Source organism: Lichenostomus cassidix, chromosome 6, assembly GCF_008360975.1.
Source record: "Lichenostomus cassidix isolate B80296 chromosome 6, HeHo_3.0, whole genome shotgun sequence".
Lineage (NCBI taxonomy): Eukaryota > Metazoa > Chordata > Aves > Passeriformes > Meliphagidae > Lichenostomus > Lichenostomus cassidix.
Genome location: NC_139487.1, coordinates 12204847 through 12218883, shown reverse-complemented (window position 1 = coordinate 12218883; position 14037 = coordinate 12204847). Strand labels below are relative to the sequence as shown.

Genomic DNA, 14037 nt, shown 5'->3' with positions numbered 1-14037 from the left:
AGGAAATTAAATTAGGTGCCTAGAGCAATGGCAGTCTGTCATGTTTATTTGCTGGGAATGTCACCTTTAATATCATGCACATACAACGTGTGTGTGTGTTAATATAATGGGGTATCATACTGTGCAGGAGCAGGCATGCTACAAGAACTGGAAACGTGAAATATTGTGAGTGAGGGGCACTGAGACAGGATTGGATTTATTCTCATTCTTCTCCATAAGACTCACTCACCATCACAAAGGTGGTTTTGCTGATTGCAGGTGGGGATGGTAGCTTGATCTATGTATGAGCACAGACCATAGTGCTCTTGGGCCATTTTGATTGGGTTACTTCTAACAGGAGAAATCTTGTCTAGACGCGAATCCAGGATGGCAATACTTCTTGCTTCCAAGCCCTCTTAAGCAGTTGGTGTGCTGCCGGCACATGCCTTCCCCCTGCATGCTCAGGAGAGCCTCAAGAGTGCCAGTTTGCTGTGTTGAGGGACATGGCTGCTTGTACATTCGGTTACACCTGCACTTTGGATTCTTCCTGCTTCTCCAGGAAGGAAGGCAGGTCTCACCAGCAGTGTGGGGTAGTAGGATTTCGGGTGGGGTTTTTTCTGACTTGGGCTGTAAAGGACAGGCTCTGAGAGACACACTGTGTGTGTGAATGTCACTGCAGTAGTTTGTCATTGCAGCCTGTGACGCCTGCCCTCCACCAAAGTTAACTGTCCATGCAGGGCTTGCAGAAGGCACTGTGATCTTTCTTCATGTTCTGCACAGAGCAGGCTGCCATTGCTTTGAGCCCCTAAACACAGCTGAGCTGAGCTGTGGTCTCCTGTTTCACTCCACTTGTCAGACCTTTCAGGGAGCCAGTTCAGCTCAGTACATCAGTGGAATTTGTGCTTTTTTTCAGCTGGATTACCAAAATTCACTGAGAGAGGGCAGTGAGCTGCAGATGGGCTCAGCCATCTTAAGGCATTGCACCCCAGTTTCAGTGCTAGGCACAGTGCTCCACGTAGCTTTGTCCCTAGCCAAGACCTGACCTGTCCCCTCCTTCATTCTCTCCACCCCTTGCTGTTTACCCTTGCATACCCTGTTTTGTTTTCCTACAGCCTCAGAGCAGCTGGCTGCCTTGCACACATGGCTCTCATTTCTCTCCTGCCTGTGACACCTTGGGAGTGCCCAGGGGTCCTCCTGCTGCGCTTGTCTTCTAGTCTCCCTGCCAAAGCTACAGCTCCTCATTCCTGCTCTCTCACTCATCCCAACCTCTGGCATTTTTGCTCATCCGTGGATGGCTGAATATTCATTTCCTCCTGGCCTGATTGCTGTGAATACCAATTCCTCCTCCTTTTTCCGGCTGTTCTGTAGATTTTGATGTCTGCCAAATTGTTTTCATTCCCTCACCCCACTGCAGACTGCACCTCCGCAGAAAGCGATCCACTCGGTGCAGAGCCCCAGCTCCCCACCCAGCCCTTCCTCCTGAGCTGAGCGATCAGGTTGCCCTCCTGCCTCTGACAGGGACAGACTTCTCCCTCCTCCTGCAAACAGTCAGCAAATGAGTGGCTCCAGTTCAACAGGCAGAAGAGTTGCAGGCCCCTGCAAGGAGACTGCAGCAGTTTGCGGTGGCACTGCGTGTTTCAGTGCAATGTTCCTCAGCTTGCCAGTCTGCAGATTGGTGCCAGGTTGCAGAGTCCTGTCCAAAGCAGCAAGCTCCTGGCTCCAAGCTGAAGCAGTTTTTTCAGGCTCGAGGTTTGATCAGAAAGGCCTGGTAAAGGTGCTTGCATTCATGCTGACCAGCTTGGTCATAAACCCTGGCCTGGCGTTTGCTGCAGGTTGAAGCTAAGTTAAGAGATGAATGTAGTGGAGAGGGGAGGTTGTGGTTCCCTCATCCCGCAGGAAATCTGTGTGTACTGGCAGTATGGCAATGTTGAGGGGAGAGGACTGCAGATGCCTTGGATTTGGATTTGGTGGTTTTTGGATCTCTTCTCTTGCCCAGCAAAAGAAGGAAGGGAGACCAGAGTCTTCCCTTTATTTTTTTTGTCCAATAGTCCTGCTTATGTGTTGCCAAAATGGAGCCCAGAGGCTTCCACTTGCCCATGGCATCCTGGCAGTCACTCGCTCTCCATTGGTGTTACTAGGGAGGTTGGCTTCCTGCACGGACAGTCTGGCTGCCCCTTTTCCAGATGTGAGATGGAGAGCAGTGCAGCAGGGCACTTAGCTCCACCACTGTTTGGTGCTAGAGCAGTCCCTTCTCTGGAGCACAGGGCTCATGGCTGGGAAGAACAGGGAAAGGGAGGGCTCAGGGAAAGGGGGCATGGGAATGGTGGGCTCTTTTGGGTGGAAAGTAATGCCAGAGATGGAGGAAAGGGTGGATCAGAGGAAGGAAAGGAGGAGCAGGGGGAAAGAAACAAACCTGTAGGCTAAAATGGGAATAATAATCCACTGGATGCTGCTGCAACCTAACACCCAGGAATGCTTCTCCAAGGCCCCCTCACTGCGTGGGGATGTTTGCCTGGTCCTGTGCTGCCGTCTCTGCTCCTGTGCCAAGCCAGCTGTCCTGCCTGGAGCTCTGGCCTTTGCGGCTGTTGTGAAGAGGGCAGGATGTGTTTGCTTTTGCCTATCACGTGTTTTTTTAAAGAGGGTGGGAGTTCCTCTGCTTGAATTCCCGGGGCTAATTTCCCCCGTGATGTCTCTGGTTTCTGTGACTTGGGGGACTCCATGGAGCTGGGGTTGTGGTCCTCATCTGAGACTTTTGACTTGACAGCAGCTGTTTTCTGTGACTGCTTCACGCTTGCCAGCCTGGCTTTGAGATGAGCCAAAAGCTTTCCCAGCATGGGCACACAGGATGGGCATGTGCCATCACAACATGGGGGTGCCTTACATGGGCACCTCTGGGAGCACCTCCCATACCCAGCATCTGGTTCATGTGGACAGTGTGTTGTACTGGGGTCAGGCCCTTCCCTGTGCCTGGAGCACCAGCTCTGTATGGGTCCCCAGCTTTTCCTATGTTGCTGTTTCCTGATTAAACTGTGAGCTTAACTTCAATGGATCAGATGAAAGTGGCTGTCTCCCACTGTCTCTCCAACAGTTGTTATCTTGACCCTTTTTTCTCCTTCCCCACTCTTTCTGTCTAAAACTGAGCCTCTAATTTTAGACTGAGCAAGATAATTGAGGGTCAAAAAAGATTGCTGTATAATTTCAACATTTTTTTCAGTGGTTGGGGTGGAAGACGAAGTTAGGAGCTCCTTGCCCTCAAACCTTCGTATTGTGGGAAAGAAGGACGTAGGGGAAGGAGTGAGTTGGTACAGTCTGCTCTGTGCATAAGTTATGCTGTTCCTTGGCAATTAGCTAAAACTGAGAGCGTAAAGATGTAAACTGCTGTATTTCCTTTGCAGATTCTATTGACCGAAGAGTTCGTAGAGAGAATGCTGGAAGATTTAGAAGATCTGAACTCTCCAGAGGAAGTAAGGCTGCATCATTCCTGCATCTTCCATGTACTGTCCTAGAGCACTGAGCCCATCCTGCAGCTTGCCTTTGATCCTCCCCTCAGCTTGCAGGCTGCAGCCCTGCCCCATCCATAGACTTGAGGCCATGCTAAAACTTTGCATCTCTGTGAACTACTGAGGCACTGAGAGAAGGGATTGCAAGAAATACAAGACAGGGATAGGTATTAAGGGAGACTCTGCATTTTCATTTCTACCAGTATCCTTCCCAACAGGGTATCTGAGCACCCTGAATCAAAGCAGTGCAGTCCCTGGTCCAGGTGACAGGGTTTCCTCCATGCCATGCGTAGGTAGTGTCCTCACCAGCAGACCCTAGCATATCATCTTCTCTGCTTTCAGAAAGCCTGAAAGTAGTAGCAGCACATTTACTTTTGAAAAATCTGTTGTAAGGGCCTCCTTTTTTGGGTTTAGTAAGCAGGCGGGACTGTTTCACATCTGCTACTTGGCCTTCACCTGCTGGCCCTGCACGGTGTGCGAAGGACCATCACCAGCCTGGAAGCATTACAGCAACAGCCAGGGGAGCTTTATAAAGCTGGTAATAAACTTCCCACTGCCATGTGATCTCTTCCTGGGGAACATTTAACACCCCGTCTCCCATGCATGCCATATAAATATTCTGCTTGACTTCAAAGAGCAGTGGCAGAAATGACATGTAATATTTTTAATCCCATTTTTTACAGCTCCCTGCAGACTCTAAAGAAACTTTCCTTGGCTTGTACAGCAGCCCTCCCATCCCTTGCTCTGCTCCCCTCCCCCAGGAAAATCTCAGGGCTCTAATTGTTTAATCCAGAGTTGAGTTAATGCCAGGGTGTTCTTCACTGTGTGAGTGAGGGGAGCACGCTGCTGGCTGTGCAGTGACTTTCAGGCCGGCTTTTATCCAGTTAAACCTAATCCAAAGCTCATTTTTGCTAGTGACATGGAAGCCCAGGAGCACTTTGGTTTGAAGGCCCTTTAGTGAAGGCTTTGGAAGGCTCATGTTCCTTCGCCGTCCGCTGAGGCAAAGAGCATGGCAGCTCCTGGCACAGCGACCGGGTGTTTGGTTCCGACTCGCTGTGACTTTGCTGAATAAAAAGTGAAAAACAAACAAATGCAAAGGATGACTTCTCCAAGAGGATTGCTTTGGAACCACTGCTGTTTATAAAAAGGAAAATACTTGAGATGAAATGTGATCTTTCAGCATCCAGATTCCTCCAAGGAATTGTAACTTGCAGGATCCCGGGTTGGGCCAACTGAAAGCATTCCTCAGCAGCCGTGACTGTTGCTGATGATGTTCATGTGGTAGAACGAAGCGCTGTGAGTTTTTCCTTTGCTGCATGAAGAGCCACCTGTGCTAAGTGAAATTAAGTGAAATAATCTGTCTGAGTATCTTTAGCATGCTGTTCACGTGCCCTAGACAGTGAACTCAGAATTCCCTGGGCCGTGCAGGTCCAGTAGATTACATGGTGCAAGCTATACACAGGGCTTGAGTTTATAAAAAAACATAAATGGGACTTGAGCTGTTTGTTTCCTAGAGGATAATGAACAGGAGTTTATGGTAGCCTCTATCCTGAAGGATCCTCCAGCTGTACCCTCAAATCATGGGTCAGACTGTGAACCACCAACGCAGCATATTAAGGTCAATGGGTACCAACTGCAGGTTGCCCTCTTGGGCAGCTGCAAGTGAAGCAAGGTCAGGAGCAAATTCATGTTAGAGACACCCTTGCTGTGGAGCAGGCAGTTGGAGGGGATCTCCTTTTGCAGGAACCTCACACTGAGCCTGTGTTAATGTCCATCAGAAGCAGGGTGCTTACAGGAAGCAAGGCAAGTAATTGGATAAACACAGATGATTTGCAGGTTGCTGTCCCCTTGTACCAACTCTGATTCAAACAGCCCCTGGGAAGCCTACAGTGCTGCTGGCCTGGGTCTGAGGACTCTACTAGGAGAAGACCACTGTATCCATAACCATTCTGAATAAGCCACCTCCAGTTCAGATTGTCTCTGGTGGTGTTGAGTCCCCATGAGACTCCTCCCTGGCAGTCCCATTGGGGTGTCAGGGAGTATTGCAGTGTAACACTGTGAGTGCAGTGCAGTTTTGAAAACAAAATGATCCTTCAAACAGGCTTCCAGAGCTGATGCATATTCTCCAGCCTTCCTCTACCCATGTGTTTTGGGTCCTCGGGCTGGGCACTGGGATTGTGTGAAATGCCTATGCAGAACTGGTTGCCATTCAGCTGCAGATGGGGCAGATTTGTAGCCTAAGAGATTCCACTCCTCACCTCCCCCCACACCCCAGAGCTGTGTTTGAGAGACCTGTGTGAATGCTTGGGCACTGGTCATTGTGAGGATTGGCAGTAAGGCTCCTTGGAGCTCTGTCCCTGCATGGTTGTGTTTGGGTTGATGTTGGGATGACTTCCTAGCCTAAGGAGTGGCATCAGAGTGGATGTTGCCTTGTTTGGGAAACATTGGCCCCAGACAATGCTGTGTAAACCAGACTGGGGCAAAAAAATCTCTGTCCTGTGTGCTTCAACTTGTGTTTGCAAAACAGCCTGAGCAGCTGAGTGCCTGTGTGAGCATGAGGCCTTTGTGCCAGAGGTGGGAAGGACTGGAGCAGGAATGCTGTGCAGGCACACTGGCTCTCCCCAGCCTGGGCAGTACAGTTTGCTTGTCACCCAGCAGAGCTGTCCTCATTCCACTCTGAATGAGCAGGGATTTGAGAGCTGCTTTAAGTCTCCCTTTAAAGCAAATGTGGGCTGTAGGGGCTGGGCTGGGTGAAGGGAGAGGGACATGGTCAGATAGGAGGGAAGACACTTCTGCAAATCTTCAGAGAGGCTGAGAAGGGAAAATGGTGATAGGGGCAGAAACACTCCAAAATTTGTCTGATGAAATAAACAGCACTTGGGCTGAAAGCTCAGAACTTTACTTTGGCAGCTGAGACAAGCCACATTATCTAATGTCCATTACTGTCCAAAACATACTGATGGGGAAATGTTTTCTTAGTGGCCTCTTGTTTAAAAAAATAATAATAACATGGGGCTGCCTGCCTTTGCAACAATTTTATTTTTTTTGTGCAGATTGCAGTGATACGCATTAACTGGTTCTCTTTACTGTCTTACAGTTTAAACTTCCAAAGGAATACAGCTGGCCTGAAAAGAAACTGAAAGTTTCCATCTTGCCAGATGCCGTGTTCGACAACCCACTGCATTAGAGCTGAATTACACTCTTCTAACAACTGGGAGAGCCAAGTTACTGTCCATTACCCAGTGACTCACAGGATAATTAATGCAGTAAAAACTCTGCCTGCAAATAAAAAGAGTTTGCTGCACAACCACTGCAAACAGAAGAGGAGCTACTCAGCACCAGCCCAGACCGAACTGAGCCCTTTCCTTTATCCTTCCCAAGGCTGAACTCTCTGGGAACAGCCTGCGTATGTGTGAGTGCGAGTGAGAAATATTTAACTATGAAAATTAGTAGTAAGAATCCTTTCTCTCTCCTAGCTGCAGAACTCCCCTCTGCCTTAGCCCAGGGTGTAGACGCTCTGCACGCCTGTATTTACACATACATTTCTGCCAGGTGCGAGCCTATAATCCATGGATTAAATGTTCTTTACGTGACTCTGGAGTCCTTTTGTTAGCCAAACTTTTACTGACTGCAGAACTGTTCTTCCATGTGCTATTTTTTTTTCTTTTCAGAAACGGAATGGTATTTCCCCTGTTTAAAGGAGGCCAAAAGCTCACATGCTTGAAGCTGAACAGATTTAAAGATGAACTTTCTAGTTCAGTCAAGAAAAACAAATCCAGATCCTCCCTGCCCTCAAATTAGGCATGTTTTAAGTGTTGGTCTTGGTGCTATTAGCTATGGTATCACTGCAAACAGAGGCAACTTTATTCTCGTGCATCCTGTCCTTGTGCCTGAACCCCAGGGAAGGTCGCAACCTCTGGTTTTGCACAAGCAGGAGGAAGAAAGCTACCGGGGCGGGGGAGATCTCCTGTTTACAGTGTGTTTATCTTTAAAGAGATACTGTCAAGTATTTTTTCCTCGCTATTGTACAGAATTTGAGAAGCTAGAAAGGATTATTTGTTCACAGGGACAACTTCAGCAGCTCTGCAGGATCAGGGGGCTGCTTGAAAGCATATGAAGTGGAGATCTCTGCTGCCCTGGCATAGCAGAGAGGAGACTCAGCCTCAATAAAACCAAGTATTCTTCCTGTTCCAGCAGGGTTGTACCCTAGTGCAGCTCCATTTTCCCCTCTGGCATCGCTGTGGTGGCTCTTGTTGCTGACCTTCCTCCTTCAGATAGGTTTGAATTGTAAAGCATCAAAACCAGTTTGAAAAGACACTCTCTCTAGATCCCTGTGGCTTCCTCCTTGGAGCAAAATGTGTGCAGAGGAGCTGGTCTCTGCAGTGCCAGGTTGTGTCTCTGCATCAGCTGCTGGCCCTGTGGATATGCTGCAGCAAACCACCGCAGGCTTTACCCCCTGCTGCTGCTGCAGGTTGTTTCTGATGCATATTCCCCAGCCTTCCTCTGCCCATTGTCTTTTGGTGACAACTCTTCACTCCTTGTCAGGGGAGGTGCAGCTTTCCTTCCACCCCTTTCTGCCTGCAAGATAACTTGGTGGTTTATGCGCAATTGCTGTGTGATCCTAATACAAGTATAACAAAAGCTTTTAACACTTAACTCCCCTGATCAAACAGCAAAGTCCAGGGGGCCTCACAGTACCCCGCGGTTGGTTTTCTGTTTGTTTTCTGATTTAATTTCTTCCCAGCACAGTCAGCTTTGATGTTTTTTGCATATATTTGAGGCTGGTTAATGTTGGTCAAGAAGCAGAGCTAGGAGCCACAAAGCTTTCCTTGGACTTGCTACAGAATTCCTCTGTGGCCTCAGGCAAGTCACTCAATGTCTCTCTGTGCAGAGAGGGTGACTATTGACTAGAGGGCTGTAGGACCTACCGAAGCATGCCAGGGTTTGCAGGGGAGGGCGTGCTTTGTGTACAAAGTAATATTTGTATTATTATAATTGTTTTTATATTATAATTTAAGGCAGGCCAAATGCAGGGTCCAACACTGCTCGGCAGAACCTTCCTTTCTGCAAAGCTACGAAAGCAATTTACATGTAAATGAGTTTGTCATTTTGTCTGAACTCAGAGGATCATCTTAAAATCCTGCTGTGAAAGAACAAACTTTCAGATATCTGCATGTGCCAGCCAGAGTGATTTCTGTGCTGTGGCAGGCTGCATTCATCCGTGGGATCTCTTGGCCAGTTTCATTGTCCTGGTTAGCAGTAAGCATCCCTTCTGCACTGTAGATCTATGTGCAAGGGACAGCGTGGGTGAGAAAGTGGCATGAAAACCTACCAGTCCAGCTTCAAAAATGACATGCCCAAGTGTCCCACTGCAAGATAATGGGCAAACAGATGATTGTGGCAGTGGGGAAAAGGCAAGGGCAGCAACTACAATTTTGTCCCAAAGCCATCCAACAGTAGCCCATGAATGCTCTTGTACGAGCTTGCTGGGGGTGCTACAGCAGAGCTGGCCTGTTGCCACGATGCTGGCTGCCCTTCCTTGTTTCCAGATGCTAGTTCTCATTAAAAGGAGCTTAAAATCCACATCTTTGTGGAGAAGGGACATTTGGAAGGTCAATTGTTGCTGTTCCTGCAGAGATCAGCATGGGGCAGAGAGAAGTCCATCAGACCCTCTCTGGGCTCTGACAAACATCTGGAAAGCTTGGGACCTCCTGCCCTATGAACTCTTTGAGCCTTCACGACAGGGATGTGGTGCTGTACGCAGGGAAAGCACCTCCTCCAAGCTGGCTTGTGTTCCAGTTCTGCCTTCCTCATGCAAGTGTTTTCCTCACCGTATTTACTCTCATCAGACACTCTGGGCTGGGTTTCCATTGACTTCAGAGGGAGCACGCTGAATGCATGCGATAATCCACCCAGTATCCTTGTGTGTGTGTGTGTATTTTTGTTCCATGTCATGTATTTATATATAGTTCTGTGTATTTGAGTTATGAACAGGTGGCATGCCAGAAATCTCTATTTCTGAGACACTTTCTCACAGATCTTTGCTGGTAGCCAGATAACAATTGAGGGGGGAAGGCTTGAAGGGAAGGAAGTGAAATCTTCCTATTTAGGTAAGGAGGGAAATATTAGACAAATAACTGCTAAAATAGAATTCTGTCTCTTATTGTTAGACCAACTGTGAGAAGCTGGTGAAAGTCAGCCCTTAAGCACCCAGGTCGTGTCACTGCCTCTCAGCAAGTTATCTAAGAGTAAGAAAGCTGGAGTTACTCAGTATCACGAAGAGCTGGGCACCCACAGGACATCCCCTCACGATTCACATCAAGTTTGCAACCGTGCCAAAGGCTTACTTATTGGCAAGTAAATGAGATGTGAAGTTTGGACATTTTCATCTTGGGGCAAGAGGACATGTCTGTGTGTGAAGGAAATGGAAAAGAAACATTTGTATTTTAGTGAGCAAGTAGTTTGAAAGAAGGAAGCGTATCAGTGTTACTAAATGCCGCGGTGTTTTTCTAGCTCAAACCTGCTGAGATGGTGGGTCCACTGGTGCTGATTTTTTCTAGAGTGTGTAGAAGGCCTGAAGCAGGTTTTTATGGAACCAAAACCTGTGAGGCTTGTGTTGGCTAAAGACAGTGACCTGGATGGAAATGAAAGCAGTTTAGAAGCACGGAGTACAGGCTTTCTTTCTCCTGAAGAAATCTGGCAATGCAGGTCAATTTGGATATTTGGAAAGATTAAGAGCCTTGAAAACCCAACATGTGACAGCAGTTCTGAAACAGAGGAAGTCCTAAAAGCCAGGGCTACTCTCTGTCAATTTCTAATTAAAAACAGGACAAAGAATGTATAATTTCAGTATTAAAGTATGTAGGGTGTGATCTGAGCAGAGCAGTCAGTCTTGTAGCTGCTGTGACCATATTTTCAGTGGCTTAGATTGGTGTTTCCTGCTGTGTCTAATTCTTTGAAGACAGTATATATTGGTTTTACTCTGCATGGAACGGCCAACAGTGATTTGAAATTATATTCTGAAGCTCTTTGCGTCAAATATTCAGTTGCTCTTGGATGGCTTTTGAAATTACACCATCAGGTCATCAAATGGTCTTGGAAGAAGTGAGGGTTGTGTTGCTTTTCATCTGTGAGCAGTAGAAATATATTTCCTAAAAAACCCAAAACACTTGAAAGCAATGCTTGATTCTTCCCTGTGCCTAGGTGGCATACAGATTCCATATCCTGCTTTTCCAGCTTGTATCTGGCCAGGGCAAGGCAACATCATGTCAAGTGGGGAGAAATGCTTCAGGCCAGAATGCTATGTGTCCAATTTTCCCCTAGACCAGAGCATGGCCTTGCACCTTCTGGCTCCTCTGTGTCCAGTCGTGGGCTTCAGCCCCTGTTCCATGGCAGCCAGGTGAAGAGGAGCTCCAGCACCAGGAGAGCCCTTCCACCTCCCAGGGACTTGGTCCTCCAAATGACTGCCCTCCCTTGAGAGAACACATTGTGCCTTAATTTTTCCTGTGAGTGAAGCTGCAAGGGCAGACAAACTGTTGAGCAACCAAGAATTCCTTTCTGTGCATCTGTCCCTATCGATAAATGCCAGCCTGCACAGCAGTCAGACTGTATCCAAAACAATCTCAAAATCCACATATGTCTGTGGGGTTCACCTCTCAAGATTTTAAAGCTGGATTTAGGTCCCTCGACCTAACTAGCTCTATTTCAACTTACTATTTTTGTAACATTTTTCCTGTTGTGCAGTGTCTGCTTGTTCTCTTTTCTTTCAAAAAAACCCAACCCTTGTGTTTGACATGAGTCCAAAATTTCAAATGGAGAATAGGCCTGAGGTTGCAAATGTGTTTTAAACCTGGTCCCGTATTGACTTGTCTCTCTCAGGCAGTGAACCTGTCGTGTATCGTGCTTCACCACCTCTTCATTTCTACCATGATTCTGTTTCCCCTAAAGTCACTGATGGACCATAAAATCATCATAAGTGGCACATCAGTTCACAAGCATCATTTCTAGTCTGCTGTGAAGGAGCTGCCCCATCCCTTTACCTCACTGGAAGACCACAGTATCATTCACCATTTGGCTCATGAAGCCCTGATAGCAGGAGAGGAAAGTCAGCCCAGGAAGGGCTGCATGTGGCAGATGTGGCTGGCCAGGGCCTGGTTGTTTTCAAACTCTCCTGATGCTGTGCCTGCCCTCTTTAAGAAGAGGAAGAGAGAGAAAAAAACCCCAACCTCAAAAAGCCAGAGGAAAATTTCCTGCCGATTGTTGTGTTTTGCAAACACTGGTCTTTTCTCCTGCCCTCTCTCTCCACTCCCAACGAGGCTGGAGATGAAAATGGCTCCTTTGTTCCTTTCCCTGGGGCCCAACTGCAGCGAAAGTGCGGCCCGGAAACTCCACTGCACCAGCAGTGAGGGTGGGAGGGACCAAGCTGTCACCGTGTGCGGTAGGTCCTACAGAAACATGGCATGTTGACAATGCCCTGAGCAGGATGGGAGCAGAAGGGCTGTGTGGTGCTGCTGATGAGGCTCCTGAGCTGTTCTACCTGCAGCAGCAAGCGGGATGCAAAACCCACGGGGGCTGAGGAAGGGGAGGTGGGTGTGAGTAGCCATGTCCTGGTAAGGACTGATTAAGGGCTGGGGGCTCTGGGCTTTTGGCTTTCCCCAAAGTGGGAATTTGCAGCCCTGTGGAAGCAAGCAGCATCCCGCTAGGGGCTTGTAGTGATGCCCTTGCCCGTGCACTGGGATGCTTCTTGCACCCATCCAGCCTTGTAGTCCTGGTAGTCTGACTTTGGCCACAGTCATGCTTCAACCCAAGTTTAGTCTTTCAAAACCCTTCTCTTGTCCAACCCATGCTGGACACACCAACTTTTCCCTTTTTTTAAAGGGATGGAGGTTTTGCCTCTCACTGGGGACGCTACTTGTTTTGTGTGCTGAATGGTTTCAGCAAATCCTGGAGCAAAGGCAAGGTTCCCAGGGCAGAGGACACATGGGTGACTGGGACCACAGCGAACCCTGACCGCTGGGGCTGCCCTTGCAGCCCTGAGGTGAACCTTTCAGTGCTTCAGGCGAGTATGTGTGTTTCTGTGTGTCTGTGTGTGTGTGTGTGGTCTGCAGGCACGGGGGTCATGTGGATGGAGGAGCCCCAGGACATTCCCAACGGGGCTGGAAGGAGCCTGTGTTTCTGCAGCCGGTGTACCAGTACCTTGTAGATGGCCTTTCTTCCCTCTCCCCTCCTCCTTTTTTTTATAAAAGACAAAAAACAAACAGAAAGCTAAACTAGCAGAGGTTTTTAAATATTTTATATTAGTTTCTAATGTAAATTCTTACATTGTTATTGCAGTGCTGGGTGTGTTTCGCCTGCACGTGACTTTTTGTAATATTTTTGTGAATCACTAAACTTTTTTTTCCTCCCGTGTATTCTAAGTGCATTAAAGGTATTTGCAGAATTGTCAGTGTCCTTCTCTGCAGGCGACTCGGTGGGACTGACTCTCCTGCTTGGCTCTGAGACTCCTTTGGCAGCTCCTTCTCCTCACTGACAGCTTCTCCCCCTGCTCCCAGGGAAGCAGGGTCTCTTGCCCAGATCTCTGGAGTACAAGTGTGGGAGGGAAAGGGATCTTCTTTTTCCCCAAAAAAAGTCAGCAAAAGGACTGGTCCCAGGACCTGCCAGGTTCAGCATCTTCCATAAGCATCTGCTGGCAAAAGCCCGTGAGTCAAGGCAGCCTGAGTGCCCCGAGAGCCAGGATTTTCATGCTATTTGGACAAACTGGAATGGGGAGTGCTTGCACATGGGTCCAGGGATGCAGCCAGTTGGCCAAGGGATGGCAACCTCGTCCACCAGCACAGGAAGGAGGGAGCTGGGGTGAGTGTCAGGTCAGGTCCGTGTTCCTGTCCTCTGCCAAGTGCCTCCTGGCTTCAGCAGGATTTGTGGGGGTGTGGGTGTGTGCACAGAGACCGAATATGTTGGAGAAAAGACACAGCAAACACTTATGAAAAAATATTACTGAGCTAATGTTGCAATGATTTCCCAGTAACGCAGAACGATTTTGCAGTAATCTTTTTACACTCCTCAGTAATAAATGCCTCTAAGGCCAGAGAGAAAGGGTGGAATATCTGGGCGGGGCAGAAGGGAGATCGCAGTGCTCAGAGGAAGGGTGACAGGGAAAGGAAAGGAAAGGATGTGTGGCGAGCCAAAATCCAGCTTTAGGCAGGTTTTGCACTTGCTCTTTGCAGGTGTTAGCTCAGCCCACCCTGCATCAAAAGGGGAGCAATCAGCGGAAAGGGTTTCTGTGAGGATTTCTTTTCCTTTGAAGTTTGGAGTGAAAACCATCCTTTCCCTCAAAACCTCTCCCGTGGCTGCATCCAGACACAAACTGTCCCAGCCCCCATGCAAAGCAGTGGGATCTCCAAGCTCTGCCAGTGCAGAACATTCCCTGCTGGACATGCCAAAGAGTACATCACTGCAGCTTGGCCAGGTTTCACCATCTCACTTGAGGAAATCTTGATGGTCAACTGGGTTCTCCAGTGAGTTGATTAACCCAGAAAGGGTCCTGGGGGGAGAGAGGCCA

General features: G+C 48.3%; 1 protein-coding gene across 4 annotated transcripts in view; it reads left to right on the top strand.

Annotated features, from left to right (window-relative positions):
- The window catches only part of SUFU (SUFU negative regulator of hedgehog signaling), a 90245-nt gene extending 77327 nt beyond the window's left edge, over positions 1-12918 (top strand). For all 4 annotated transcript variants that reach the window (XM_085064957.1, XM_085064956.1, XM_085064958.1 and 1 more), the window contains 2 exons: positions 3375-3443; positions 6577-12918. In XM_085064957.1, coding sequence (XP_084921083.1) covers positions 3375-3443; positions 6577-6666 — 159 coding nt within the window. In that variant the 3' untranslated portion in view covers positions 6667-12918. The remainder of the gene's footprint in view (positions 1-3374; positions 3444-6576) is intronic.
- Positions 12919-14037: the final 1119 nt, after the last annotated feature.